The sequence below is a fragment of the Seriola aureovittata genome, chromosome 11 (genome assembly GCF_021018895.1).
Source record: "Seriola aureovittata isolate HTS-2021-v1 ecotype China chromosome 11, ASM2101889v1, whole genome shotgun sequence".
NCBI classification, from domain to species: Eukaryota; Metazoa; Chordata; class Actinopteri; order Carangiformes; family Carangidae; genus Seriola; species Seriola aureovittata.
The window spans coordinates 466,302-493,873 of NC_079374.1; the positions used below are offsets into that span (position 1 = coordinate 466,302).

At 43.4% G+C, this 27,572-nt stretch overlaps 1 protein-coding gene across 1 annotated transcript in view; it reads left to right on the plus strand.

Moving 5' to 3' along the window:
- Positions 1–27,572, plus strand: part of LOC130177603 (titin-like) — a 174,918-nt gene that overhangs the window by 22,594 nt on the left and 124,752 nt on the right. The window contains exons 24-62 of the mRNA XM_056389497.1: positions 93–359; positions 841–1,113; positions 1,204–1,467; positions 1,770–2,030; positions 2,164–2,424; positions 2,617–2,880; positions 3,028–3,288; positions 3,857–4,117; positions 5,064–5,324; positions 6,050–6,191; positions 6,279–6,447; positions 6,734–6,965; positions 7,155–7,439; positions 7,623–7,742; positions 8,103–8,291; positions 11,927–11,971; positions 12,587–16,288; positions 16,821–17,099; positions 17,377–17,943; positions 18,164–18,445; positions 18,533–18,811; positions 18,910–19,191; positions 19,278–19,556; positions 19,640–19,927; positions 20,043–20,321; positions 20,424–20,705; positions 21,555–21,833; positions 22,166–22,444; positions 22,551–22,829; positions 23,324–23,602; positions 23,689–23,970; positions 24,095–24,370; positions 24,468–24,746; positions 24,842–25,120; positions 25,220–25,507; positions 25,593–25,871; positions 26,094–26,375; positions 26,912–27,190; positions 27,278–27,559. Coding sequence (XP_056245472.1) covers positions 93–359; positions 841–1,113; positions 1,204–1,467; positions 1,770–2,030; positions 2,164–2,424; positions 2,617–2,880; positions 3,028–3,288; positions 3,857–4,117; positions 5,064–5,324; positions 6,050–6,191; positions 6,279–6,447; positions 6,734–6,965; positions 7,155–7,439; positions 7,623–7,742; positions 8,103–8,291; positions 11,927–11,971; positions 12,587–16,288; positions 16,821–17,099; positions 17,377–17,943; positions 18,164–18,445; positions 18,533–18,811; positions 18,910–19,191; positions 19,278–19,556; positions 19,640–19,927; positions 20,043–20,321; positions 20,424–20,705; positions 21,555–21,833; positions 22,166–22,444; positions 22,551–22,829; positions 23,324–23,602; positions 23,689–23,970; positions 24,095–24,370; positions 24,468–24,746; positions 24,842–25,120; positions 25,220–25,507; positions 25,593–25,871; positions 26,094–26,375; positions 26,912–27,190; positions 27,278–27,559 — 13,716 coding nt within the window. The remainder of the gene's footprint in view (positions 1–92; positions 360–840; positions 1,114–1,203; positions 1,468–1,769; positions 2,031–2,163; positions 2,425–2,616; positions 2,881–3,027; positions 3,289–3,856; positions 4,118–5,063; positions 5,325–6,049; positions 6,192–6,278; positions 6,448–6,733; positions 6,966–7,154; positions 7,440–7,622; positions 7,743–8,102; positions 8,292–11,926; positions 11,972–12,586; positions 16,289–16,820; positions 17,100–17,376; positions 17,944–18,163; positions 18,446–18,532; positions 18,812–18,909; positions 19,192–19,277; positions 19,557–19,639; positions 19,928–20,042; positions 20,322–20,423; positions 20,706–21,554; positions 21,834–22,165; positions 22,445–22,550; positions 22,830–23,323; positions 23,603–23,688; positions 23,971–24,094; positions 24,371–24,467; positions 24,747–24,841; positions 25,121–25,219; positions 25,508–25,592; positions 25,872–26,093; positions 26,376–26,911; positions 27,191–27,277; positions 27,560–27,572) is intronic.

A 27,572-nucleotide genomic window follows, 5' to 3' on the forward strand; every position in this document is an offset into this window, starting at 1 on the left:
TGCATTTCTGTTACCATTATGTCCAAATATATGACTCACTTTTCACCAAAACTGTAGACACTGATGTACCACCTGTATTATGCAATAAACAGGAGCTCCCCTGGAGATACTTAAGCAGCTGGAGAGCACAGAGGTGCCAGAGACATACTCCGGAGAATTTGAGTGTCTTGTGTCTCGTGAGGATGCAGAAGGCAGCTGGTTCTTTGGAGAAAAGCTGATATCTCCCAGCAGTAAATACGTCATGTCCTCCCGTCGTGGAAGACACACCCTGTCTGTCAAAGACGTCAAGAAGGAGGACCAGGGAAAATATACCTTCAAAGTGGGCGAGTTCAAGACAAGTGCCTCACTCAAGATGAAATGTGAGTTTTGGAAGTAACTGTCTTTACTATGTTTTTACTCATTTTTTCTTTTGCAGTCAGTTTACTGTTTTCTAATCTCATTAAAATCTGTCAATTCATCCAACACTGACAATCATTGGTCAGATTCCTTTGAAATTTGTTATAGAGGTCCCCGAAAGGTAAACCCTAAATAGTTTCATTTCCTTGGGGATTTTCCTGCAGTGTCACTGTTGGACGGGATTTTCCCTAGCTCTGAAAAAAAAAAATCTGCCATTAAATGCACTGACATTCTTGCACACCAACAGAGGATAAATCCTTATGACATTACTCCTTATGAAATTACTTGTGGCACCACAACCTACCTCATAATGATAATACCTAAATCTTCACTATATTTTTCCATCTGCAAATTTCATATACTGGGGTGTAAAAAAACAGTAGACTCTCTGATCTTTATTCTTGATGTATCCTGGTACCTAACAGGCTTCTCTTGATGTTTCAGTGCGTCCAGTAACCCTGATGCAGCCTTTGACAGACCTGACGGTCTGTGAGGGCGATATTGCTCAGTTGGAGGTGAAGTTCTCCCAGGAGAATGTTGAAGGAACCTGGATGAAGAATGGGCAGCCTGTCACAGCCTCCAACCGTGTCCACATTGTTATCGACAGACAAATCCACAAGCTCCTGATTGAAGACACCCACAAGGACGACTTTGGAATGTACTCATTTGTCGTTCCTGCTCAGGAGATCTCAACCTCCGGAAAGCTGGTCATTCAAAGTAAGTCCTCTCAGACGCATACTGCTTTTTAGAGAATTAAAAATTCCAAAATAAAATGTTAAAAGGAATACTTTTGATTTTCAATTGCAGCTATCGGTGTACTGATCCCACTGAAGGACACTCAAGCCATTGAGGGCACCAAGGTTGTCTTGGAGACCAAGATCTCTGCTCAGGACATCAGCTCGGTCAAATGGTACCACAATGACCAACTGGTGACACCCAGTGACCGAATCCAGATGGTGGCAAAGGGAGCCAAGCAGCGTCTGGTCTTCAACAGGACCTATGCCTCAGATGAAGGACACTACAAACTGGTTGTTGGCCGAGCCGACACCAGCTGCAAATTTACTGTTGAGAGTAAGTTACACAAGAAATGACCGAGTGAGGTTTAAGCATGTGTTGACTTATAAAGAACAAGAACAGACTAAATAAACAATTTAATATTCATTACTTTCTGTCCTACCTGGACAGTTAATATGCTTACAGCTCCATTTGTTAAACACTAATTATATTTGTGTGAAAGAGAGGGTCAACGTTTAATGACCACCCTTAAAAAATGATTACCCTAACATTAGCCCTTAATAATTATCAATGTGAATATGAAAGATGACTAGATGATCATTAGCTAACTGCCTTTAACTCTTGTTCCATCTGAACAGCTGTCCAGATCGTGACCCCAATGAAGGACAAGGAGTGCTCTGAGTCTGAGAATGTCACCTTTGAAGTCGAGGTTTCTCACCCGGGCATTGATGCCTTCTGGACCTTCAAAAGGCAACCGCTCAAAGCTGGCTCCAAGCATAAGATGGAGTCCAAGAACAAACGCCACATCCTGACAGTCATGAATGCAATGAAGGATGAGGAGGGCGAGTACATGTTCGCAGCTGGTGAGAAGATGTGCAGTGCTTCTCTCACTGTAACAGGTACGGCGGGTTACATTTTGTCAATAAAGTTTTACAAAAATTATTCAGCAAGTCTGGGGCTGCTTTATATAACAATACCTTGTAGAGTTGACTGAAACAGCGTTAAGTGAAAAGAACTATCTCCTTTCACCAGGTGGTGCTATCAGGAAGCCTCTCCGAGATTTGGTGGTGGCTGACTCCCAGACTGCCGTGCTGGAGTGTGAAGTAGCCAACCCGTCTGCAGAGGGCAAGTGGCTGAAAGATGGCCAGTCCGTTGATTTCAACGAGAACGTGGTGAGCGAGGTGAAAGGCGCTGTCAGGCGCCTCGTCATCATCATCACAAAAGCCACTGACATCGGAGAGTACACCTATCAGGTTGCCACCTCCAAGACCTCAGCCAACCTGAAAGTTGAGGGTAAGTTCAGGTTTTATGAATCAAACAGTAGTCTGTTTAAATCCCTTATAAAGAAGCCACTGATCATAGATGTGTCAGAAGGTATTAACAGCAATGAATACTTGTAACCCCCAGGTTGAGATCGACTGATCTAAAGCACCCACTAACAGACATTTCCAAACACTGTATTGACAATGATGTTTGTCCCCACAGCTGTGAAGGTCAAGAAGACCCTTAAGAACCTTAATGTGGTCCAGACTCAGGAGGCTGTGTTCAGCCTGGAGCTGACCCATGAAAATGTGAGGGGAGCACAGTGGATCAAGAATGGTGTTGAGATTCAGCCCAGTGATAAATACGAGATCAAGACTGAAGGCACAGCCCACACCCTAAAGATCAAGAACTGTACCGCACAGGACGAGTCTGTTTACTCTTTCAAACTGGGAAAACTGTCTGCAAGTGCCAGGCTGAATGTTGAAAGTAAGCAAAAACTGATTTAAAATAATACCATTGATAAAAAAAACTGAACAACACAAATTTCAGTTTGTCAAAAATAAAAACCAGATATGAAGTTCCAAGGTGAACAGTTACACAATGAATTGTAAACTGTAAAATATTTTACCACAGCTATCAAGATCCTGAAGAAGCCAAAGGATGTGACGTCACTGTTGGGCGCAACAGCTTCATTCGAGGTTGGCATCTCTGAGGACGACATCCCTGTGAAATGGATGTTTAACAACGTGGAACTGAGGCCAAACGAGCACTACAGCATACTCTCTGAGAAAAAGACCCACAAACTGGTTGTCCAGAATGTGGACAACAGCAAAGAGGGAGTGTATACCGCTGTGGTGGGCCACCTGCAGTGCAACGCTCGCCTCACCGTTGAGTGTAAGTGTAGACTGTCAGGTTAGCCATTTATGAAGATGGAAAGTGTATGACCACTGTCAGTAAATGTAAATGCTACTACCACTATCCAAAAGTGAGACGTGCCGATTCTTTTAGCTCTAATTTTTCCAAATGTTTTAGTTAAGATTTATGTTTTTCTGCAGACAGTGCTGAATAATTTTACACTTAGCTATTGTTAAAATGCTGACAGTAGTAACAAACATGTTCCGAAATGCCAAAAATAAAAGTATTTTTTCCAATCCGTAATTTATTGTTTTCCATAGTTATGAATTGCACACTGCACTGAAAGCATTAGGACTGCTTCAGTAAATGAAATCCAAAGTTTAGGTTTGCAGATGATTTCAGATGCAAAAATAAATATAATTGTAGCATTCGTGCAAAACACAATCCTAGATTTATTTTGGTTTTGATTTTGTGCAACAAGTTTAACAGTTAGATCTGGATTTTAATTTTATTTCCTTGATCATGCATCTATCCTGAGAGACTCTTAGATTTATATTAGGATTAAATATGTTGAGACTGACATTTTCTCTTCACATTTTCCACTCAGCTCTGCGAGTCACCAAACCCATGAAGAGCGTGGAGGTCCCAGAGACTCAGGTGGCCACGTTTGAGTGTGAAGTTTCTCACTTCAACGTGCCGTCCACCTGGCTGAAGGATGGCGTGGAGATCGAAATGAGCGAGAAGTTCAGGATCGTGGTTCAAGGAAAACTCCACCAGCTGAAGATCATGAACACCAGCAGGGACGACTCTGCAGAGTACACCTTCATCTGCGGGAACGACAAAGTCTCCGCGAAGCTCACCGTTAATCGTAAATTCCTCTTATTTGCTGCTGTGTTTGATACTGAAATTTAGGCTTTTGATGATTGACCTTTCACCCTCAGATTTATAAATTAATTAATTGATAAATTAACAGGAAGTTGTTCAAACAACTTCATTGTTAGCATGCAAACATATTTAATCTGAGTTGATGAGAGCAAAACAGTGTTCCCACAGTGAGGTCCCCTCGCTCTAGGTTCAGACAAGTCTGAACCAGAGCCAAGTTTGAGTGCAACAACAATAACCACAACAAAAGTGAATTCAGTTAACTGCAACTTTAGTTTGGTTATGAGCAACCAAACATGAATATGAAAATAAAAACTGGGCCCTTTAAACCTAAGAAAATTGTCCTAATGTGATTTGCCACAGTTCAAGTAACTTCAGTCAGTCCAAAAGTCAACTTTTAGGTCATAATGTGTGTTGGAGCTGATACCAGTCCAGGTGACTGGTGCAATCCTACCTCAGGGAAGATAGTTCATACAGCTATTTCAGTGTAGATCCAGGTTCCTGGAAACCAAGCTGGGAGGTTCATCAACTACTGAAATCAATGAATCTTCTTCATTCAATAAAAGACCTGACCTGCAACAAAAAGGATTATAGTCAAATTGTTCTTACCATTTGTAAAGTGCATTGTAACTTTCCACTGTCGAGTTGTGTCGTGTCCTGCTGGTCTGGGGTTTCTTCTGATTTATGTTCCGCCATTGGAAAACATCTCTCCCCTTAAAGGTGATTCTGATTAAAGTAGGACACCCGCCCCACAGAGAGATGGGTACGAATGACTAGGCAGAAACTTTGCGGTGGCATCTGGGATGGTCAATCAGATTTTAGCCGCCCCTTTAAAACCACACCTGTTATTAAGGGCCCTGTATTCCATAAGACGTAAAGACCATTCATCTATAGTATTGTCTCAACTTACCATCAGTTCTGTTCTTTTCCAGCCATTCTAATCACGACGATGCTGCAGAACCTGAACGCTCAGGAGAAAGACACGGTCACATTTGAAGTGAACATTAACTACGAGGGAATCACCTACAAATGGCTGAAGAACGGCGTGGAGATCCGATCCACGGACAGATGCCAGGCTCGCTGCAAACAGCTCACACACACTCTGAGCATCAGGAACGTTCACTTTGGAGACAGTGCTGAGTACACCTTCATGGCCGGCTCTGCAGTTACTACAGCCAAACTTTACGTTGAGGGTAAGATGTTAATTTGACTATTTTTCCTTTCAGATCTCTTCCAACACCTGTGGGAAATATCTGGATCTTTAGAATCTCAAAAACTTCCCCAGTGACCATTAAAACCTCCCATAGACCCAACAGAAACTACTAAAGAAATCCAAAAACCTCCCAAATGACCTCAGGATACCCCTACTGGATGTCTAGAACCTCCCCAATTACAACTAGAACCACTTATACCAACCCAGGAACCTCCTTAAGGACCATTAGAACCTCTCAGTCACAACTGAAACATCCACATAAGCACCACAATCTCCCAATGCACCACTAGAAACTCTTAAAGGAACCCAAGAACCTCCCAAGTTACCCCACGTACTACCCCATAGAACTTCCTTCCATAAGACTTCCAGAATCTTCCCAGTGACCACTAAAACCTTCTAAAGGACCAAAACAACTTAATACAGGACCTCCAGAACCTCCAGAAGGACATGTAGAATGTAATATAAATGAAACTAAACTATCCTAAAGGACCAATGAAACCTCCCCAATGACACTAGAGCCTCTTAGTGGACCCCTAGAACCTCTGAATGGACATCTAGACCCTCCTAAAAACCATAAGAACATTACCTATGGGAGCAGTCATTTCAGCACTACACACCCCTTTAACATTACAGAGTCAGTTGATTCAATGTGAACCCAGGTTAAGTAAAGTGGTTTATGACCCTGTGTTTTTTTTTCCACTGCAGCCCGTGTGGTTGAGTTCACCAAACACCTGAGGGACCTGAAGATCACAGAGAAGAAGAGGGCAACTTTTGAGTGTGAAGTTTCTGAACCAAACGTGCAGGTGATGTGGATGAAGGATGGGCAGGAGCTGGAGATATCTGACAGGTAGAGCAGTTCACATTCAGCTTATAAAAAACGAACTCTACCTGAATTATGAAAACAAACGTGACAAACATCCTCCCTTTTCTGCAGATATAAAATGACCTCGGATGAATTTGTGCACCGCCTGGTCCTGCCATCTGTTCGCCTCTCTGACGCCGGAGACTACACCGCTGTGGCTGGATCCAGCATGTCCAAGGGCCACCTGGCAGTCGAGGGACGGGACATCAAAATTTCAGAGCCCGCTAGCAGGAACATCACTGTGAGTTCACACGCATACTGTATCCATGTACACAGTTTGAATTGCTTTGCCTTCATCATTTTACTTTGCATCAATTATAGAGTTGAAGATTTTCCCTGACTTTAAAATTGGGTTAACTTGGTTAACTCTCTTTGTCAATACAAAAAAAAAAAACACAGTCAAATCCTTGATCTGTTGAAAATAAAATGTCCTGACAGGTTCTTGCAGCTGGAGCAGAGTTAATAAGTAAGAAATACAAAAATCTCATTTCCCAGGATTCAACTCTACCAATCCTCTGTTTTTGCAGGTCGTTGAGAAAGAGAGAGCGACCTTCGAGTTTGAGGTGGATGAGGAAGATGTGGATGGTCGGTGGATGAGGAACGGCGTGGAGATCCAGTTCTCAGTAGAGGAAAGGTTCAACTATGCCACCATCAGGAAGCTCCACCGCCTCACCATCTCTGAGACGTACAGGAGCGACGCCGGGGAGTACACCTTCTTAGCCGGCAGAAACAGGAGCACCATGAACCTTCATGTCAGATGTAAGAACTCTGAACTGCCATCACAGAAACAGATCAGTCTGCTCTCACTTACCTGTCACTACATTGGAGCTAATTCATGACATTTTCTGAACATGAATATGGCCGCAGTCAATTCACAAATTCACAAACAAATTAAGGTCCTATATCATTGGTTAACTTACCTTCCTCTCTTCTGTTTTCTGTCTTCAGTGCCAGAGCCTCCTCAGATCGTCCGCCCCATGCAGCCTCAGACGGCGATGTCAGGTCGGTCAGTTCGCTTCTCGGTGCAGGCGTGCGGCCTCCCTCAGCCTCAGGTCACCTGGTACAAGGATTCCCAGGCTCTGTCCACCAGCTACAAGTGCAAGTTCCTCCACGACGGAGACGAGCACACGCTGCTGCTGCTGGAGGTCTTCCCTGAAGACGCCACTGTCTACAGCTGCACGGCCAAGAACGACTACGGAGAGGCGACAAGCTCCGCCTCTCTCAATGTGGAAGGTATGTCATCACGGCGAGGTGTCAAGACGTTGGGATTTGTTTGACTTTGTTTCATCAGGATTTTGAAATTAAAAAGTTATATTTAGATTGTAGTTAGCTGATTATTATTAATTTAATTAACCAGACGATCTTTACACTTGATGAGTAACTTGATTGATTATTTCTCCTTATTGTGTCTTACAGTTCCTGAGGTGGTCGAAGCTGCAGCTCGGGTCCCTCCTCCGGTCCTCATCATTCCTGTACATGACATCCTGGTCGCTGAGGGACACCGTGCCCAGTTCCAGTGCAACGTCTCTGGGGAAGGTAGTGACCACTGCTCAGCGTCTTCTGGCTGTTATTTTCTTAGTAACTGCAAAGAGACACAGATATCTATCTGGACCCAGTTTATATTAGAGACACGTTTACACATTATTTTTGATCATATTTTAGTAAGAAGTCATTCCTGCTTTCATTTGCTGTTTATACAGACTCAACCTTTCCTCCATGTTTACCTGAATTTATACATTACTTTAAGTTAGAACATAAAAATGATTTCATTTAATTTTTTGTGTAATTTTATTTAATTTAAAATTAAAGATAGTGACAGGTGACAGATCGACGTGTGTCTCATCTGTGTATATTATTTGCAGTGAATACGTATTAAAACACACACTGTGTCTCCAGATCTGCAGGTTTCGTGGTTCTGTAATGACAGAGAGATCAGAGAGTCAGACATCTTCAGGATGTCTCATTATGGTGACACCTGCCAGTTGGAGATCTCCAGAGTTCTCCATGAGCACGAAGGAGAGTTCTCATGTGTTGCTGCAAACTCAGCAGGAATGGTCACATGTGCCGCGACCTTGAATATTGATGGTGAGTTTTCCATTATATATATATATTCATGTGCTCAATGACATTCAGGTCAAACTGTCATTGTCAGACCTTTAAAGAAACACTGCATGTGCTTCAACACTCAGAGACAATCTCTGCCAGCATGTTCCTCACTAGGGATGCTCTGATTTTTTGTCATTTAGAGTTGGTTTCCATTGTGGCAATAAGGTCCTCTGAGATCCACACAATGCTTTTTAAGTCTCTTTATTTATCTGTTAGCTGGGAGTCTCAAAGGTTACACATTTATTATCAGTCATTAAGTGGATCACAATGATTAAGGGCTCTTACCGACTGGTGGTGGATCAGTCAGAGCATCCCTCTCTGTAACTACAGCACAATCTGACCAGAAAGATGTGCTTTTAGTTGTCAAAGAGTCTCCTCCTTCCCTCCAGGGTTGAAGCTAGCATGACTCACCATCATCTTGTCAAAAATATAATGAAGCATCTATTGGCCAAAAAAAAAAAAAAGAATCAATAGAAGGCTGTATGGTTCAGCGGGGGGCGGGGGAAAGTTTCAGCATGTGTCCATCATACCAGACATCACCTGCTGCTGGTCACACAGAGAGTTTAGTTGGCAGCATTTTGTGAAATCCTCTGATTCAATGTCAGAGGCTTCACATCAACACCAGTTCCATCCTTGTTTAGCTTAGCTTAGCACTAGCAGGAGGAAACTGTTAGTTTTCTCAAAACTGAAGAAACCTAGACACTCCACTGTAAATTGAAACTAAAATTTGTCAGTTTAATTAACAAGAAGCTAGCCAACGTGAGCTAGCTGACACCTTAGCTTCTCAGCTAACAAGAAAAAAAGATTTTAGCTTGTTAGAAAGACACCTAAGGATATGGACAGCAGTTTAATCTCTGTCTGTCCGGTACACAGACAGTTCAGGAAATGTTAGCCTAGCTTAGCACAGAGACTGCAAGCAAGTAAAAGGCAAGTGAGAAAATTCACTGCAAATTTAGTCATTTTCAATAACCAGGAAAACGACTGTTGGCTAGACAGTTTGTTATCTAACTGACAGAGCTGGCCTAGCCTAGCACATACACACTGCAGGAGGGGAATGCTGCTAGCCTAGCTTAATCAATAGAGAAAAGTCCAAAAAGTCAGTCTGATTTGTATCTGGGGCTAATCATGTTTTACCCAACAAACCGTGAGCTGTTTTCTTGTCAACCTAGACGCATAGTCAGATGAATGTCTGACTTTCTAGCATTTAATTAGTGAACATTAATTAGTTAATCTCTACATGTCAACAAGATCATTGTGCAGCCGGTCCCTGGTTATAGCAACTTGCCAGCTGAACCTTCAGAAACTCTTTCATATCTTAATTATGATAATGTGACAAACTGTAGTTCATATTTTTTGTGAGCATGTTAGATATTTTAAACCAGTAGCCCTGGACTCTGTTTGCTTTCATCCTCACTGTGAGCACAGGTGATAATCTTACAGGTCTTTCCTACGTGATGCATGATGTCTTCTCTTCCTACATGAATGGCTCTTAACAGTAGGGTCATCTTTACTCTAAGACATGTCTCCTCATGTCAGAGGAATGCAGCATGGACAAAACAGAGCTGAACTTTGGAAAATCTAGCTTTCCTGGTTCTTCACACTCGAGCACGGACATAATCCATAGCTTTTTTTATTGTTTTATTGTAAGTTTTGGCTCCAGTCAAGCTTGCATGATTGACAGCGGAAACCAGCCACTGTCCACTCCCTCACTGATCCTGACTGATCCTCAACGCTCCACTCCAACTGCACCCCTGGCAAACAAGCTGTGAAACAAGTAACCTGAAGAAGTCACCAGAATGATGTGTTGACCTAATTCTTCTACTCTTTCTTACTGCCCAGATGAAAAAGCCTTAGCTAGTGTGTGGAGCACTGAGGCTGAGACTAAGCTAAGTCAGAGTCTGGAGGCTCAGACCGAGAGTTTCAGCTCTCTGTCGGTGGGGCAAACCGCCCACAGTGTTGAGTTTTCTGAGACAGTCTCTGAGAGTTCCTCCATGTCTTTGAGGACGATTGAGATTCAAATGGAAGGTGGGAGCCTGGTGGAGATGAGCTGTGAGCACAGCATTGATATCAAACTCTCAGCCAGCCCCAAACTACTGATGGAAATGAGTGACGTCCGGGTGAAAAATGGCGAGATGGCCGAGTTCAACTGCTCATTCGAAGGGCAGCCCTTCACCGGGGTGGTATGGGATCATAACGGCCAGAGCCTGGCGGACACGGAGCGGGTGAGGCGCTCTCAGAGCGGGGGGTTGTTCTCACTGGTCATCCAGAGTGTTGGTGTGGTGGACCAGGGTGTGTACCGCTGCACAGCCACCAACCAACACGGCCAGAACAGCTCCTCTGCCCAGCTCACTGTTGAAGGTGGTTAATCTTTCTTTTTTTATCAGTCTGTCTCATCTGGTCCATCCCACCTCTCCACTGCTACTTCCTGCTTTGTCCCCTCCTCTCATAATTTAATATTTCCTTTTAGCCTGTAACCTGTTAGAATGTAATAGAATAACCAGCTTTGTAGTCTAGTGTACCCTGTTCCTGCTGTTGCCAGCTTTGCCTCGCTAATCTCATCATTCATCCTACTAACCCCTTTAGTGCTTAGAGTCACAGCCTTATACTCTCTGACCCCTAATTACTCTCCCTAACTTTATTCTCACCCAGCTAAAGAAGCAAATCTCAAAGCAGAAACCCCCATCCCTACCGATTCTGTGCGTAAAATGTCTCAGGCAGACAGGGAGACCCCTAGAGATTCCCCCAACCAAGACAAACATGAGGCACTGGAGAAACTGGGACTGTCGCCTCTATCTTCCCAGAGACCTTACGGCTTCATCGGCCACCTGCATTTCCCTGATGTCTTGCCTCATGACGAGCGAGGTCAACTCCTTTCCAGCTACCCCGAGTTCCTGATCAAACTGCCCCCTGAGCTGCTGATCCAAAACAGAGACAGCGGCTCCTTGTATTGCGTTATGAAGGGGGTTCCCACTCCCTTTGTTATTTGGCTTTACAACCGGTTGAATCTTGAAGATTCTGTGTCTTACTCTCTGAAACATGACGGCCCCCTGTGCTGTGTAAATGTTAACAATGTGGGATCCGGACACGGGGGCTCTTACACTTGCAAAACTGTCAACTCAGCCGGGGATGCTGAGTGCAGCACAGTGATGAAAGGTTGGCATCTGCATGCTTTTGGTCCTTCTGCTCACTTGGCCTTTATTTGGCCCACCACTCATCCACACTGCTTTCCACCTACACAGCCAGCAGAGGCACACGTGTTCACAGGGCGGCACCACCTCCTCAACAAGGTTAACCCCTGTCTTTCGGTCGCTGACCTTTGTGTCCTGCTTTACTGACTAAAACACAAAAAGAGATAAAGAGAGAGGGACACTCATATCACTGAGCATTTTCCCCAAAGCCAGAGGTGCTACACACTAAAGACCAACAGAAAGCATGCAAGAATGTCAGATAAAAAAAAACAAACAAAAAAAACAAAAACAAACAAACAAACAAACAAAAAAAACTGATGATATGGATGCACGACCTGTCACTGATTCTAACAGTCTTGCACCATATGAGACTTTGTGTGCAGTTTCTGGAGTGTTTTTAATCTGGTAACGTTTGTGTCTTCACAGTAACTGCAGTGGAGAAGGAATCAATGATTCAGGAGGAAGTGAAAGGTAAATATTTCACGTCAGCAGGAATGTCTGTCCATGAGGTGACATAACTTGTTTGTGTTTAGTTGAGATGTAGATGTTTTCATAGAGAAAGGATTTTCAATAATTTGATTTTGTCTTCAGGCTGGTGGAGAGACTCATGTTAAATTCGAAAAATTCACTGTATTTTACCTGTTTCTTTGTTGGTATTTTTGGATGTTCTTTAGTTTGAGGCTTGTATTCTTCATGCTACTGCACATCATTTTCCAAGATGTACTGTACTCTTTTATTTTGATTAAAATCTGAAATCATGCTTCACTTCCAGGGCTTTAGACCAAATCTAATGATTTTCCTCAGTGGACAAAATATTGATATGAATGAATTTCTTCTGAATGGATTTTTCTGACCAAAATATTGAAACCTGACAGCATGTTTTGGAAAATGAACAGTAGTAATAAGAAGTAAATGTAGCCCGTAGTAAATTGGCTAAAGCATCCGATCCACTATGGCTGCTTCATTGACCTTGCAGTCAAATATAACTGAACTGTACAGGAAGTCATTCTGTTTTCAGTGCAGGTGACATTATTGTGGTTGCAGTGTGTGTCTCACTTTACTTTAAACTGTCATTATCCTGCTCAGCCTTCTCTAGCTCAACCATCACAGTGGAAGAGGAAACACAGGAGTCGTTCTACACTGGCTTAAAGTTACCAGACAAAACCAGAACACTTGAACTCAAGCCAGAGTCTAAACGCTACTCCAGCACTGTGGAGAAGAAAAAAGAAAAACCAGTTTTCCTCAGCGAACTTTCTCCTAAAGCAGCGACTGTGGGGGAAACTACTACGTTAACTGTCAAAGTGTCCGGTTTCCCTAAGCCCACTGTTCAGTGGTCCCACAACGGGCAGACCATAACGAGTTCGTCCGTCTATACATTCATTCACGAGCAAGATGAGTATAGCTTGGTGATTAATAAAGTTCAAAGGGAGTTTGAAGGAGAGTACTCCTGTACAGTCAGTAATAGATACGGCCAGTCGACTTGCACTTCATATCTGCATGTTGAGCTGAAGGAGCCAGAAAGGGAGGAAAGAGATGATGAGACATTTGAACCAACTGGGAAACCCCCAGAATTCACTAAAACAATAGAGTCTGTTCAGTTGTCCGAGGGAGGTCAAGCCTTCTTCAGGTACATTGTGACCGGAGATCCTCTCCCTGAGGTTCAGTGGCTCAAAGGCAGCTTCCACATTCAGCCTAGTGGGTTCTGTATCATTGTGAGCAACCCAGATGGATCAGGTTTTATTAATATTAAGAGTGTCAAACAAGAGCACAGTGGCATCTACACCTGCAAGGCCTCCAACCAATATGGGGAGGCGTCTTGTACTGCTGAGTTGCTGGTGGTCGTGGAAACAGTTCAGGAAGAGCACACATTGGTTAAGAAAACTAAAGGTTTGAAGATTTCCATGACTGAACAGTCAACAGAATCTAGGTTACATGAGGGAAGAACCCGATCTGATCAGATGATTTATACTATTAGCACCGAAGACCGGCAGATTATTCCAAGTGAGGAGGTGGGAACTCTCAGAGAGCTCGATATCTCTGCTGCCACCCTTCATCGAGAGCAGCTTACCCACCAGGCAGCAGTGCTGCAGTCTCATGAAATACAGGAGAGGGTTACTTTGGCTCCCACCCACCCACCTCAGGCTTCAGCTGTTCCTATGAAACAACTTCACATGGCGACTTTCTTGTCTTCCGTCCACGAGAGACGAAAGATCACTGAGCAGCACTCTGAACGAATTCTCAGCCCTGAGGTAGTCGAACTCCAGTTAGCCAAAGAGCAGCCGTCCAAGCTGATGTCGGCCACATCTGAAGAGGTCCTGCCACTCACCACAGTGAGAGCTGAGGCCTTGACGGACCAGAAACCAGAGCACATGAAGACCTTGACTGAGCCCAGGCAACTTGTTAGCAGTTACCAAATAGAGTCTCCTCTACCTGTCCTTGATGAAACTTCAAGCGTCCTGCACAGATCAGAGGAAGAGAGGAGTTTCAGAATCACAGAGGGGGTTAAGCTTTTATACTCGGCTCAGTCTACAGCGCAGCTGCCCATCACAGAAAGGCACTCTGAGCCTATGCCAGCTTTAGATGCAGCTACCAAACCCCTCACCGAGAAAGAGCAGTCTAAACCAGTGGTAGCACCAGTGAGCGAAACTAGAGTGACGTTATCAAAAGAGCAGAAATTTGAAATTCACAGACTGGAGCAGGAGAGCATCAGTCCATGCAAAGACATCATATATAAATCAGCTATTGCTGCTGAAGAGAAATATGAATTCCAGGCTGAACAGGCAAGGCAGGTGCCAGGTATAGCATCTTCTGTGAATCTGCAGCCTCAGCGAGAGGGAGAAAGACTCCTGAACCTGCAGGTAATCAGTGATCAGGATGTTTTACAGTCTGAGGGAAGGTTCAGTTGTGAAAAACCCTGTAGAGAGCAGGCAGAGGCAAGGAAAAGTCCAACTGTGTTGCATTCAGTGACTCAAGAAGAGCAGAGAACTGTGATTTGTGAGGCAACTTCAGAGTTTGCAGCAAAGACTGACGCCATATCAGCTCAGGCAAAGAAAGAGGCACCACCGACAAAATACCTTCAGTCAGTTCATTCTTTATCAGTTCTACCAAAGGAAGGCTTACTTACCATCATTACACCCAACAAGCAGGTGGCGATGCAGAAACAGGAGAAGGCTAGAAGACATGCAGCTACCTCAGAAGAGAGAAGAGAGATCACAGCAGATTATCACAAAGATCTTGATTTGACGGTGACTGGGGTTCAGTCGCAGCTTCAAACAGAGCCCAGACTAGCAAACATCCTCATGGTCTCCTCCCAGCCCATGCAGATTCCAAAGGAGACTCCTTTTACTGCTGACATGAAGCAGCAGCGAGCACTAGTCCAAAAAGAGGATAATTGGAATATCATGCACTCTTTGAACGTCATAGACACTCAGCCTCTTGAGGAAGGTCACACCATTAGTCTTGAAACTGATGAGAAATTCAGGCCCGAGATGAAAGTTGAGCCCAAGATCCCCAAAAGGCCCGTGTTCATAGAGGAGAAGGCTGTTGCTACTGAAAGCTGTACTATCTTAGAAGCAGCTGAGCAGGACTTTGCGGTCCAGATCCAAGAGGGCCAGTCACTCCGACAGTCAGTGCTGCTCGAGGAGAAGCAAGTCATTATTGAAGAACATTCTAGTGAGATACATAAATCTACGGGCTCCTCTGTCAGCGTTGTGATGCAGCCCAAAGGAGTTCTGTTTGTCCATGAGTCTCAGGACACTGAAAGTCTACCTAAGGAACTCAACTTTATCATTCAGATTCCCAAATCCTCTAGTCTGAATATACGGCGCCAGCTCAGAGATGCTCTTCAGTCTGCTGTGGCCAGCGACCAGTCAGTGCTGCTGGCTGATGTTGTAGGAAGGTTAGAGGCTGTGGAGGTACAGGAAGTGAAGGTTCAGAGAGAGCCCAAACAGGTCACGAATACTTATCTTATCACAGCACCAGGTGCTCCCATAGAGATCACACTGTCTTTTGAGGGTGAATACCCTCAGACTGCTGACCTCAGGTCTGAACTCCAGGTAGCCCTGCATGCTATGGTTTTCCAGGAGCAGCAAAGTCTTACATCAGAGCAATCAGGCACCATGCAGATTGAAAAGCCTCAGAGAGCGCTAGTCAGGTCAGCACCCTCTAAAGAGGTGTTGTCATCTGTGGTGGACACTGTGATTGTGGCAGAGAGTGCAGTTGGTTTTCCTCCTGCCATGTCTCAGTCTGCAGCCATCAAAACTGAGGACAGGGCGTCCTTCGAAAGTGCAACAGTTCAGAGTCAGTCTGAGATCCGACAGTCTGAGCAGGTAAGCAGGAAGAAAGTAAAGGTACAGAGGGATGTCTCCGCTGCTGAAGCAACTGCCACTGTCCCTGTGGGCCAGGTTCCTGTTGAACAATGCATGGACATTTTTGTCCAAAGAGAAACAAGAGAGGAGTATCTCTCAGAGGCAATCATGATCAGTGAGTCCTCAGACAGTCTGGTAGATTATCCTGTCGTCGTTAACTCTCTGGAAGAAGTTTACACTGAGGAAAACAGCAAGGCCATTTTTACTGCCACCATCAAGTATGTCACCAAAGTAAACTGGTTTTTCAATGGGCAATTGGTGAAATCTGGCAAAGAGTTCAAGTGTTCTAAAGACCACAACACATACACACTAGTTGTCAACAAAGTTGTCAAGGAGAGGCATCAAGGAGAATATGTCTGTGAGGCTGAGAATGAAGTCGGCAAGACGACAACATCTTCAAGACTCACTGTGGTCTCAAGAGGTTTGATGATGGACAATTCTTTGATATCATCATCAACTAACTTCACACATTGGTAAACTTCACATTCTGTTGTCTGCAAACCTCAACCATTACTCAAGTTGAATATTGGGTATTTTTCAAGCAAAACAAAATGTGTAGGTTTGAGGTTTTCACCCAAAAGCAGTAAAATCCTCACAGCTCATCCATTCCTCCACAAACACATTACCCTCATATCTACTCCTGTTTTCTTCCAAGGAATCACCTTTGACTCCATCTCCTTAAACATCCTTCATTCCTCACTCCTGGTCCATTATTTTGTGCATGCTTTCTCTACTTTTCTTATCACAGAACTCCTGTTCATCTCCTCTTCAACATAAACCTAATACCATCTTCCTCCTCCACAGTCACAACAGGATAACTCTGTGTTTGTCACTTTCCATCCCAGGCTCACTACATCACCACCGCCAGTAGAAACATTCCTTTTTGTTTCCATTTCGACTTCTTCTGTTTATTTACTTCGTCTTTTTATCTCTCTTTCCCTCCAAAAACACAGTGAAACCTGTGTTCAGGCACAGAATTGTCCCTATGGAGATCAACATTGGCAACAGTGCCAAGTTTGAATGTGAAACCGAGGACGCTCCGAATGTGAGCTTCAAGTGGTACAAAGATGGGCAGTCCATCAAAGAGGGTGATAAGTACAGGATTATCAGTCGCTTCAGAACTTCCTCTCTGGAGCTTCTGGCCCCCACCAAGGAGGACAGTGGTGAATACACCTGCAAGGCGTCCAATCAACATGGCAGTGATGAATGCTCCGCCTCTCTCAGTGTGACAGGTAAGAGCGATGCATGTTTCTTTCCCCTTCGCTGGTTGAGTTTGGGGCTGTTATTGGTCTTGTAGTTGATTTTTTTTCCTACACGGTGTCATTGTTTGTTCTCTGCTGGTCTTCTTTTGATAGTCACCAGTGCTGGAGACGTCCTGCTTGCTTAATTTTTTTAAAAAAGAAAAAGAATTTCCTGCTTGCTGTTTTTTTGGCAGGTTTTGGTTAATGCAAATTAACAGGGTACGACATATTACCACTAATGTGTTTCTCTTTTTCTTAATTCTTATAGAGCAATATCCTCCTGCCTTTGTAACTAAACCTGACCCTCAGACTGTGTATGTTGGTAAGAGGGCAATGATACAGTGTGTAATAACAGGATCTGCTCCTCTGAATGTTGTCTGGCTCAAAGACAATCAGGACTTACCCAAAGTGCCTGCACAATACCAAACCTTTTGTGAAAAGAACAAACACAATCTTGAGATAACCACACTTGAGGCAGCTGACAGGGGGCTTTATGTTTGCAAAGTGTCTAATAATGTTGGGACGGCTGAGTGCAGCATGGAGCTGCGTGTCATTGATAAGCCCAACTTTGTAAAGCCTCTGGGTCCTGTCGCTGCTGTGGTTGGAGCTCCTCTGCATCTGGAGTGTCAGGTGGATGAGGACACTGGAGTAAATGTCACCTGGACCAGAGATGGTAGAAAAGTCCACCAATCTCCAGACTGTAAACTGTCTTTTGAGGATAAGACAGTGACCCTTGATATCATAAAGACAACACTGAAAGATTGTGGAAATTTTGTGTGTACGGTGGCAAATGAAGCCGGGAGCGCAACATGCTCCACTTCGGTGAAGGTACAAGGTAAGAGCTGTCTACTTGATTTTCATGAATACTGCAGCATTTGAAGCTGTTGCAAATCTGCAGTACTGAAAATTAAGATAATGTTATACTGAGGTGTCTGATGTACATGGTATTAATGCAGCTCCAGCTGTTCTTTTTTATAATCTTACACCACTTCTCACTCAATGCTGGGTTGCTATTTTTGAAATGACTTGGCTCCTTCACCCACACACCTCTGCAGAGCCACCAGTCTTTGTAAAGAGGCTGGAAGCCGCCACAGTCTGGAAGCAAGGCAGCACTTCACGACTGCAGTGCACCATCAAAGGATCCCCTGAACTTCACACCACCTGGTTCTTTAATAACAGTGAGCTGTCTGCTGGAGGCAGATACAGCATCAGTCTGAAGAATGGTGTGGCCACTCTTGAGATACAAGAAGTCATGTTGAGTGACAGTGGAAACTACACCTGCGAGGTTCTCAATGAGTCTGGCTGTGAAAGTTGTAGCACTAAAGTAACAGTGAAAGGTATGTAGACTTAGACAGTATTTATTATAGAACCAAATTTGCAGTCAGAATAAGATTCGTCAAATTGAACCACATGTTTCCCTTCAGAGCCACCATCTTTCAAAAAAGAGCCGCTCTCCATAGAGGCGGTCAGAGGATCTGTGGCTGTGTTGGCGTGTGAACTATCAGGTTCTTCACCATTCGAGGTGTCTTGGAAAAAGAATAAGAAACGCCTGAACACAGATAAGAAGTACAGGATAATGTCACAGGGAGCCGTCACCTCTCTGGAGATCCACTCATTCGAGAGTGCTGACACAGGGGAATACGAATGTGTCGTATCAAATGAGGTCGGGTCAGTGACCTCAAAGTCTGTGGCTAAACAGAAAGGTTAGTGATGTACAGAAAAACACAAAACAGGCGTATTGTAATTTTTGTAGCCCTCTCAACTGTTGTCTATATAATAATTACTAATACTGTTATTTCAGAACCACCTATGTTCTCAAAGAGGATTGAGAGTGCTACAGCAGTGTTGGGAAATACAGTGAAGCTACAGGGAACCCTAAAAGGCTCAGCTCCCATAACAGTCAAATGGATGAAAGACTCTGAGCTGCTAAGAGATGACGATCCAAACGTCAAAATGAAATATGAGAACAACATCACAAGCATTTCCTTCTCCTCTGTTGAGATAAAACACAGTGGCAAGTACACTTGCGTCGCTGAAAATGAGGCAGGACAGCAGAAGTGTGAAGCAGTCTTAACGGTTCAAGGTCAGAACACGTTCCTATTGATGGGAAATATTTTCAAAGTTTAGATGTCAATGTTTATAAAGTCTAAAATTCATGTTGCATTTTAGAACCTGCTAGGATCTTAGAGAAAGCAGCGTCCATCAGTGTGACGACAGGGGATTCGGCCACATTGGAGTGCACCATCTCTGGAAGCCCAGAGCTCAAAGTAAAATGGTTTAAAGATGGTAAAGAGATGATCAGTGGCCGTAAATATAAGATGATGGTGAAGGAGAACACTGCCACCTTAAAGATCCTCACAGCAGAGAAAGGAGACACTGCAGAGTACAAGATGGAGGTGTCCAATAAAGTTGGAAAAGATCAGAGCACATGCTCAGTCACTGTGATAGGTTAGTTTACATCAGTAATAACACCTGATAGATAGAGTTGGCCCGTGATGACAGTTACATGACTGATCTACTTCCCCACACAGGTCGTGCAGTTCCACCATCCTTCACTAAAGCTCTTAAGAAAGTGGATGGGAGGATCGGTAGTAACATTACCTTGGAATGCAGAGTTTCTGGATCTCAGCCAATGGTTGTTTCTTGGTACAAAGACAATCAAGAAATCCACAGTGATGACAAATATAAGCTTGATTTCAGTGGGAGTACAGCTTCTGTACTGATAACAGGCCTGGATCAAAGTGATGGTGGAGTTTACACCTGCCAGGCCTCTAATGATGCTGGGGAAAAAGAAACCAGTGGCACTTTGTCCATCAAAGGTCAGAGGACATGAATGACTTTAGATTAAACAAGAACTCGGCAGACATTACAAATGATCATTAGTTATTTATAGGCTTTGAACATGAATGCTGTTTTTTTCCCTAATAACTCCAGAACCTCCAGTCTTCACCGTGAAACCTGAATCCCAGGACGCTTCACCAGGATCAAACGTTGTCATGAAATCAACCTTTACAGGATCAGCTCCTCTGGCTGTTAAATGGTTCAGAGAGGAGAAAGAGGTTTTCACTGGGGGAAAATGTTTCATAAAGAAAGATTCCTCTTCAAGCTCCTTGGAGCTTCACTCTGTGAAACCTAGCGACTCTGCTAAGTACACTTGCCAAGTGTCCAATGATGCTGGGAGGGTGGACTGCACTGCATTACTCTTTGTAAAAGGTGCTGTTTCATACTTCCTTTTTAAAAAGTGATTAGGTGACTGATTTTTGTTTTTTTTTTGCTAAACCTCTTTTTATTATAATTGTTACTGTTAATTTACAGAAGCCCCAACATTTACAATGAAGCTGGAGCCTTCACAGCTGCTAAGAACTGGACAGCCCCTGAATTTGTCCTGCAAAGTGCAGGGTACCCCTGTCATTAGCATCATGTGGTTTAAAAATGGCTCAGAAATCATTTCAGACCACAGACACACTATGTCCTTCGACAGCTCAATAGCAACTCTGGATGTAGAGAACTGCTCTGTAGAGGACGGTGGTGATTATGTCTGTGCGGCGTCCAGCGAGGCCGGCAGAGACCAATGCAGCAGCTCAGTAACAGTGAAAGGTTGGTTCAGTCTTCAGCGGTCCTCTTCATACAGTTGGTACAAAGCCTAGTCCACAGTGTTCTTTAACATGTTTATTACTGCCTACACTCATTAGAGAGTGCGAACGATTAGATTCTTGTCTATCACCACAAAGACCAGGGGTTATATTACGCAGAGAGACCATTTAGCTACACAATCAGGCAGAAAGCCAGTTATTGTTTACTCATGACTCCTACTAGTTCCTCAACCTAAAGATTTAAGTTGTCTGATGACTGTAAATTCCCAGTCGGTTTAAATGGTTGTCTATCTCAGTGTCAACCATGTGATTCTCTTGTCCAAATCCAAACCCCACCTCTTGCCAGTTGTTAGCTGGGATTAGCACCAGCTCCCCACAATCCTGTAAAGGATAAGTGAGTATAGCTAATGGATGGATAAACTCCAACACCAACCCTTACGAACATATAAGCCTACACTGAAAAGGTTTCCTTGACAAACCAGAGTTTCGCAGAAGCTCACAGATTAGCTGATTTGCATAAATCAAACCTGCATGCCACGCAAAGTAATTGGTTTATTTAACTTATGTCAAGACAGAGGTTTCATACTGAGAATAAAAAATATAAACGTTACATAAGTTGTTCGTAGAAGTATGTAAGAAACAGTGAAGCAAATGTTGCGAATGACCCGAAATGACACAGTGATATAGCCGAGAAATATTTTATGTACTCCACGTCACAAGGATTTTTAACAAGCACTGCTCAGTCAACGAATGAAGATGAATTCTGTGGACCAGATTGATCTCATGAGACTAGAACTTACTTTCCAGCCCTCTACTGTCTTTAAATATAACATTTATTATCTCTTTTCTATAGAGCCTCCAGTGTTTGTGAGGTCGTTTGAATCAACTGAGCATGTGAAAGGATCCGATATTATCTTGGAAGGAACCGTGTCAGGTTCTGCTCCATTTGAAATAAGTTGTTTCCTCAATGATAAGCCAATCAGAAACGACTCAAGGCATCAAATCAGTGTGGAAAATGACACAGTCACTGTTCAGATTTCAAACTGTGCAACCGGAGACGCTGGGATGTATCAGTGCACTGTTGCAAATGATGTTGGGGAGACATCTTGCTCTTGCCAGATATCATTGAAAGGTTAGTCCAAGGACAGTGTCAGATGCTATTGTCCGAGGTTATCTCACTGCATGCTGCCTCTTTATGAACGATGTTTGTATGCAAATGTGGCAAAAACTGTGTGAGGAGAAATTTACTATATTAATGTATATATGTAACATAAATGTAATCAGGCTCCAGTCACCATGACTTTCTTCATTTTTTTTCTTGTAATAAAAGTTATATATTATTGTAATAACAGGCTGCGCATGGTTTTCATATTTAGGTAGCCAGTAGAAGTTAGATCAGGGATCACTATGTTTGTGTAAATCCTCCTGCAGCCTGGAGTCTGATCTGTGGTCTTTTCTCACTAGAACCACCATCATTTGTTCAGAGACTAGAGGATATGTCCTGCATGGTGGGCTCTGAAATCTCTCTGAAGTGCATGTTGTCTGGATCACTTCCCATGACTTTCTCCTGGATCAAGGATGATCATGAGCTCACAGAAGACGAGCATGTTAAGATGTCCCATGAAACTAAAAGTGCCATTTTGAATTTGAAAAATGCTCAGTTATCACACGGCGGGAAATATGTGTGTCAGGCACAGAACAAAGCTGGGACTCAGAGATCTGCTGCCGTGCTCATTGTGACAGGTTTGTGGGACGTTTCTGGCTCTTACTTGTCTGTCGCTTTTATGTCAAGCTTGATGCTTTATCTGTCATAAAGAGCTGATTCAGCTTTTGATCATTTTGTTATCAGAGCCAGCAAATATTTCAGAACATGCAAAGTCCATCAGTGTAACCCAGGGTGACCCAGCCAGGCTTGAATGCAGATTCTCAGGCACCAAACCTCTCAAGTCCAGATGGATGAAGGCAGGGAAGGAGCTGACTTCAGACCACAGATACAGAATACAGAGCACAGACTCCAGCTCTGTGCTCAATATTATCAGAACAGAGGAAGGGGATAGTGGTGAATATACCTGTGAGGTTTCTAATGTTGCTGGCTTCAGTTCTTGTGAAGCATCAGTTACTGTCTTAGGTCAGTTTATAACAAAGTTTTGAGTTTTGAGATTTGCTTGTGTATCACATTCAAACAATCAACTTAACACACTGTTTTGCACTTTGTATGCAATAGATCAGATTATTAAACCGTCTTTCACAAGAAAACTGAAGGAGACAGAAGGTATCAAAGGATCATTCGCTCAGCTGGACTGTCTTGTATCTGGCTCCCTGCCAATAATCATACAGTGGTACAAAGATGAGACAGAAATCCAGACCGATGTCAAACACAAATGTACATTTTGTGAAAATGTTGCATTCCTGGAAATCTCTCGTCTTGACAGTCACGACAGTGGGCGCTATACCTGTATGGCTAAAAACAGGGCGGGGTCAGTCTGGTGCTCTGAGACTTTGTTTGTTAAAGGTTAGAATTCATTTTGCATCTTCAGCACCCTGTAACAGTTTCATGTATAATCACATTGAGTATGTTGTGACTATGTTATAATAGAAGTGTTGGGTTTTGTCCACCAACAGAACCACCACGCATTCTTGAAAAGCCTGAATCCATGAATGTTTTGCCTGGGTCAAAGGTTCTGTTTAATGTTCGTGTTTCTGGCACACCACCGCTGACCATCAAATGGTTTACAAATAAGAAAGAAATTTTATCAGACTCTGACTGCTTGGTGACCAAAGACAACATCTCAAGCTCACTGGAGCTCTTCTTTGCCAAAACCTCTGACTCTGGAGACTTTATGTGTGAAATACAGAATGATGTCGGTTCCACTTCATGTCAGGCATCACTCTTTGTGAAAGGTTAATATTGGTCTCTCACTTTTATCAGTTTTCTTTACTTTGTAGTCACCATTCTGAAGTTACTGTATTCTGTATGTGTTTTTCAGAACCCCCCTCTTTCATTGAGAAACCTGAGGGCGTGTCAGTAGTAAGAGTAGGAGTAAGGAAGGTGTTTGAGTGCAAGGTTGCTGGTACTCCAGAGATCTCTGTGCACTGGTTCAGAGATGGAGTTGAGATTCTCCAAAGTGACAAATACAAGATGTTGTTTGTCAACTCTGTAGCCTCCTTAGAAATTTGTCAAGTTAGTGAACATGACAGCGGGAAATATTTCTGCGAGACTTGCAATGAAGCTGGTACAGAGAGTTGCCCTGTTGAGCTTGAAGTGAAAGGTTGGTTTACCTTTTCATGTTTACATCTTGTCAACATTTAACTTAAACGTCAAGATAAAGTTAGATATTTTGTCACTAACAGAAATCAAAGATTGTTTTAGTTTGATTTGCTTTGTTATTTCAGAGCTTCCTATGTTTGTTGAGGAGTTGACGTCTCTTGAAGTTGTTAAAGGGTCCACAGCAGTGTTTGCTTGCACAGTGGAAGGAAGTTCTCCATTTAAGGTCACATGGTTCAAAGATAAAAAGCCAATCAAATCCAGCCAAAGGTATATTATCATTGACGGTGAAAAAGTGGGCTTGAAAATCCAGGACTGTAGAGAGGAAGATGTTGGCACTTATCAATGCATGGTAGCCAATGAGGTTGGAAGTTGCACTGGCTTTGCAGCTTTATCTCTGAAAGGTTAGTTCTAATGATGATTGAACATCACGCTGATATACATGAAGCATACAGCACTGTACATTATCTGGTACTACATAACATACTTTGTTTGTATTAGTGCCTCCAGCATTTGTAAAGAAGATAGAGAATGTCTCCACCATTCTGGGTGATGTCGCGGTCTTTCGCTGTGTGGTGAAAGGTTCTCTGCCTCTCTCTATACAATGGCAAAAAGATGAGAAGTGGATCCCAGAGGATCCAAAGACTGAGAGAGGGTTTGAGAACAAAGAGGCCACTCTCAGGATTCCTGCCTGTGAGCCAACTCATGGCGGGAAATATACCTGCCAGGTGGTAAATGAAGCCGGGCAGGACAAATGCTTTGCCACTCTTGTAGTGCAAGGTACTTCTGCTTTATGCATGATTATTATGCCTAACATTATAGCTAGCTCTAACAGAAATAAGAAGTGTACTCATGTTTTTCTCTTGATGTTGTAGAACCACCTACGATCCAAGAGAAGCCAGAGGTAGTCAAAGTAACGTGTGGGGATCTGGTTAGTCTTGAGTGCAGGGTAGCTGGGACTCCTCAGATCCATGTAAGATGGACCAAAGATGGTATAGAGCTCCACTCAAGCAGAAAACATCATCTGTGCTATGAGAACAACCTGAGCAGTCTTCATATACAGTCCTCTCAGCTGGAGGACAGCGGCGAGTACCTGTTTGAAGCTACAAACTCTGTTGGGTCTTGTAGCTGTAAAGTCATGCTGGTTGTTTTAGGTTTGTAAAATACTCTTCAACTCTCAATAGAACAAATATAAGCTGTAGAACTGCTTTGTTCCTTCAACTCCAATTATGTTTTAATATCGTTTTAAACAGATGAGGTCAGTCCTCCAACGTTCATTAGGAAATTAACAAACGTTCAAGCAGTTATGGGCTCAGTGGTTATGATGGAGTGCAAAGTGGCTGGTTCTCTTCCATTATCAGTTGAATGGAGCAAAGGGAAACAAAAGATCACCAAGAGCTCCAAATATAAACTTCTGCACATTGACAATACAATCTCACTGGAGTTAAAGCTGACAGAGAGCACTGATACAGGAGAGTACTCCTGTAGAGTTACCAACAAAGCAGGCAACTGTGTGTGCAGTGGAGTTCTCACAGCTAAAGGTTAGCATTCAGATGTGAATGTTATCATATTTTCAACTCAGGCTGTTGGTCATGTTTTGTAATAATCTTTCTGTATGGGTTTTAGTGCCACCAAGCTTTGTAGCTGAGCCTGAGTCTCAGGCTGTCACTCCAAAGTCTACTGTACTCTTCAGAAGTGTCTTTGAAGGGACACCTCCGTTTGCAATCAAATGGTTCAAGGGTGACATGGAACTCATCACAGGGCCGTCATGTACAATTAGACTGGAGAAATATTCTTCCTCTGTAGAGCTCTACTCAGTCGGGACTCTGCAATGTGGGATTTATTCTTGCCACATTAGCAACGACGCAGGAGCAGTGAAAAGTGCAGCAGAGTTGTTGGTGAAAGGTTGGACTATTCTTTTTTTTGTCCACCGTCGCCATTCAATTAAATCCATCTTTGTTCTCCATTTTTACAGCTTTTCTTTCTTCACCATCATTCTCTCTGCCCAACCATCTCACCATTTCTTTTATAGTATATATGTTGTCTTCAGAATCACTTGTCCACATCCTCCATACGTCACATTGATTAGGCTGACAATGGTAACTTGATCTTTTTTTGACTTTGCAGAACCTCCTCAGTTTGTTGTGAAACTGCCTCCCACTACCTTTGTGAAGCAGTGCGAGGGACACCGTTTTGAATGCAAGGCCACCAGCTCACACTGCCTGAATATGTGTTGGTACAAAAACAACCAAAAGATAACCGACGGAGGCAACTATAAAATAATGTGTGTTGACTCGACTGCGTACCTCCAGCTGCAGAGTGCAAGATTTGAGGATAATGGAGCCTACATCTGTGAGGCTCATAACGATGCGGGCAGTGCAAGCTGCAGCACCATTCTCACGGTTCAAGGTCAGCTATTGAGTAGAAATGTTGGCTATATGTTTTTTTGTCGATTTTGTTCCCTCTATAGCATGAAAATATGGAATTAAAATTCCCTAAGATGCAGATTTTGATGGAGTTTGATCTTCCATGAGCGTTTTTGAACCCTGTCTTAAACCTTCAGCATGGAATCCGACAGCACCACCTTTTGTCTCAGTCACAAATCTGATTACTGTCCTCCAGTGTGTCAGATCGCATGAGTCTGAGTGGTACCTCTTTTCAAGACATGTTTTTGCCTTTTTTTATGTAATGGCATTCAGTCTATCCTCAAATTCCTTGCCCATGTTCATCTCCCTGGACTCAACGTGATATGACCTACCCTCCTGTCAAGGCATGAACATAGGATGAGATGAGATGAGATGAGACACTTAGGATGGACAGAACTTCAGCATGACCTTCAATAAGGATTTATATCCAGTGGAACTGTCCTGCCAAATTGCCTGCAGTGAAGACTTGCTTGTCCATGAATGTGACCTCTTCTTAATTTATCTCAATGTATTTTCCAGAGTCCCCATCCTTTATTAAAACCCCAAGCCCAGTGGAGGGCATTAATGGGAAAGATGCCAGCCTGCACTGTGAGATGTATGGCACTCCACCTTTCCAGTTTAACTGGTACAAAGACAAAAGGCCACTAAAGGAGAGTAGGAAGTATAAGATGGTCAGTGAGGGCAGCTCTGCAACACTTCACATTATTAAACTGGAGCAGGATGACGCTGGTCTTTATGAGTGCAGGGTGTCAAACAATGTAGGAAGTGAATCCTGCCACACTACCATTACCCTGAAAGGTTAGTATAGAATCAGTGGCCAATTTGTCAAATCTTAGTCCTAGTGCAATCACGTCTCCTCACTATGATCTTTCCATCACTATTCAGAACAACCAGCGTTTGTCAAGAAACTGGTCGACCAGTCTGTGAGAGTCGGTGAGCAGCTGATACTGACAGCTACAATAAAAGGCTCTGAACCTCTGACTGTGTCCTGGGTTCAGGACAAAGATCACATCCTCAGAGACGGTGACAACAGGAGGATCACCTTTGAGAACAATGTGGTTACTCTTGTAGTGCCCAAGGCTGAGTCAACCACAGCTGGTAAATACACCTGCCAGCTGAGGAATGACTCTGGGGTTGTAGAGTCCGTCTCCCAAGTGACTGTTCTAGGTTTGTAGAATGC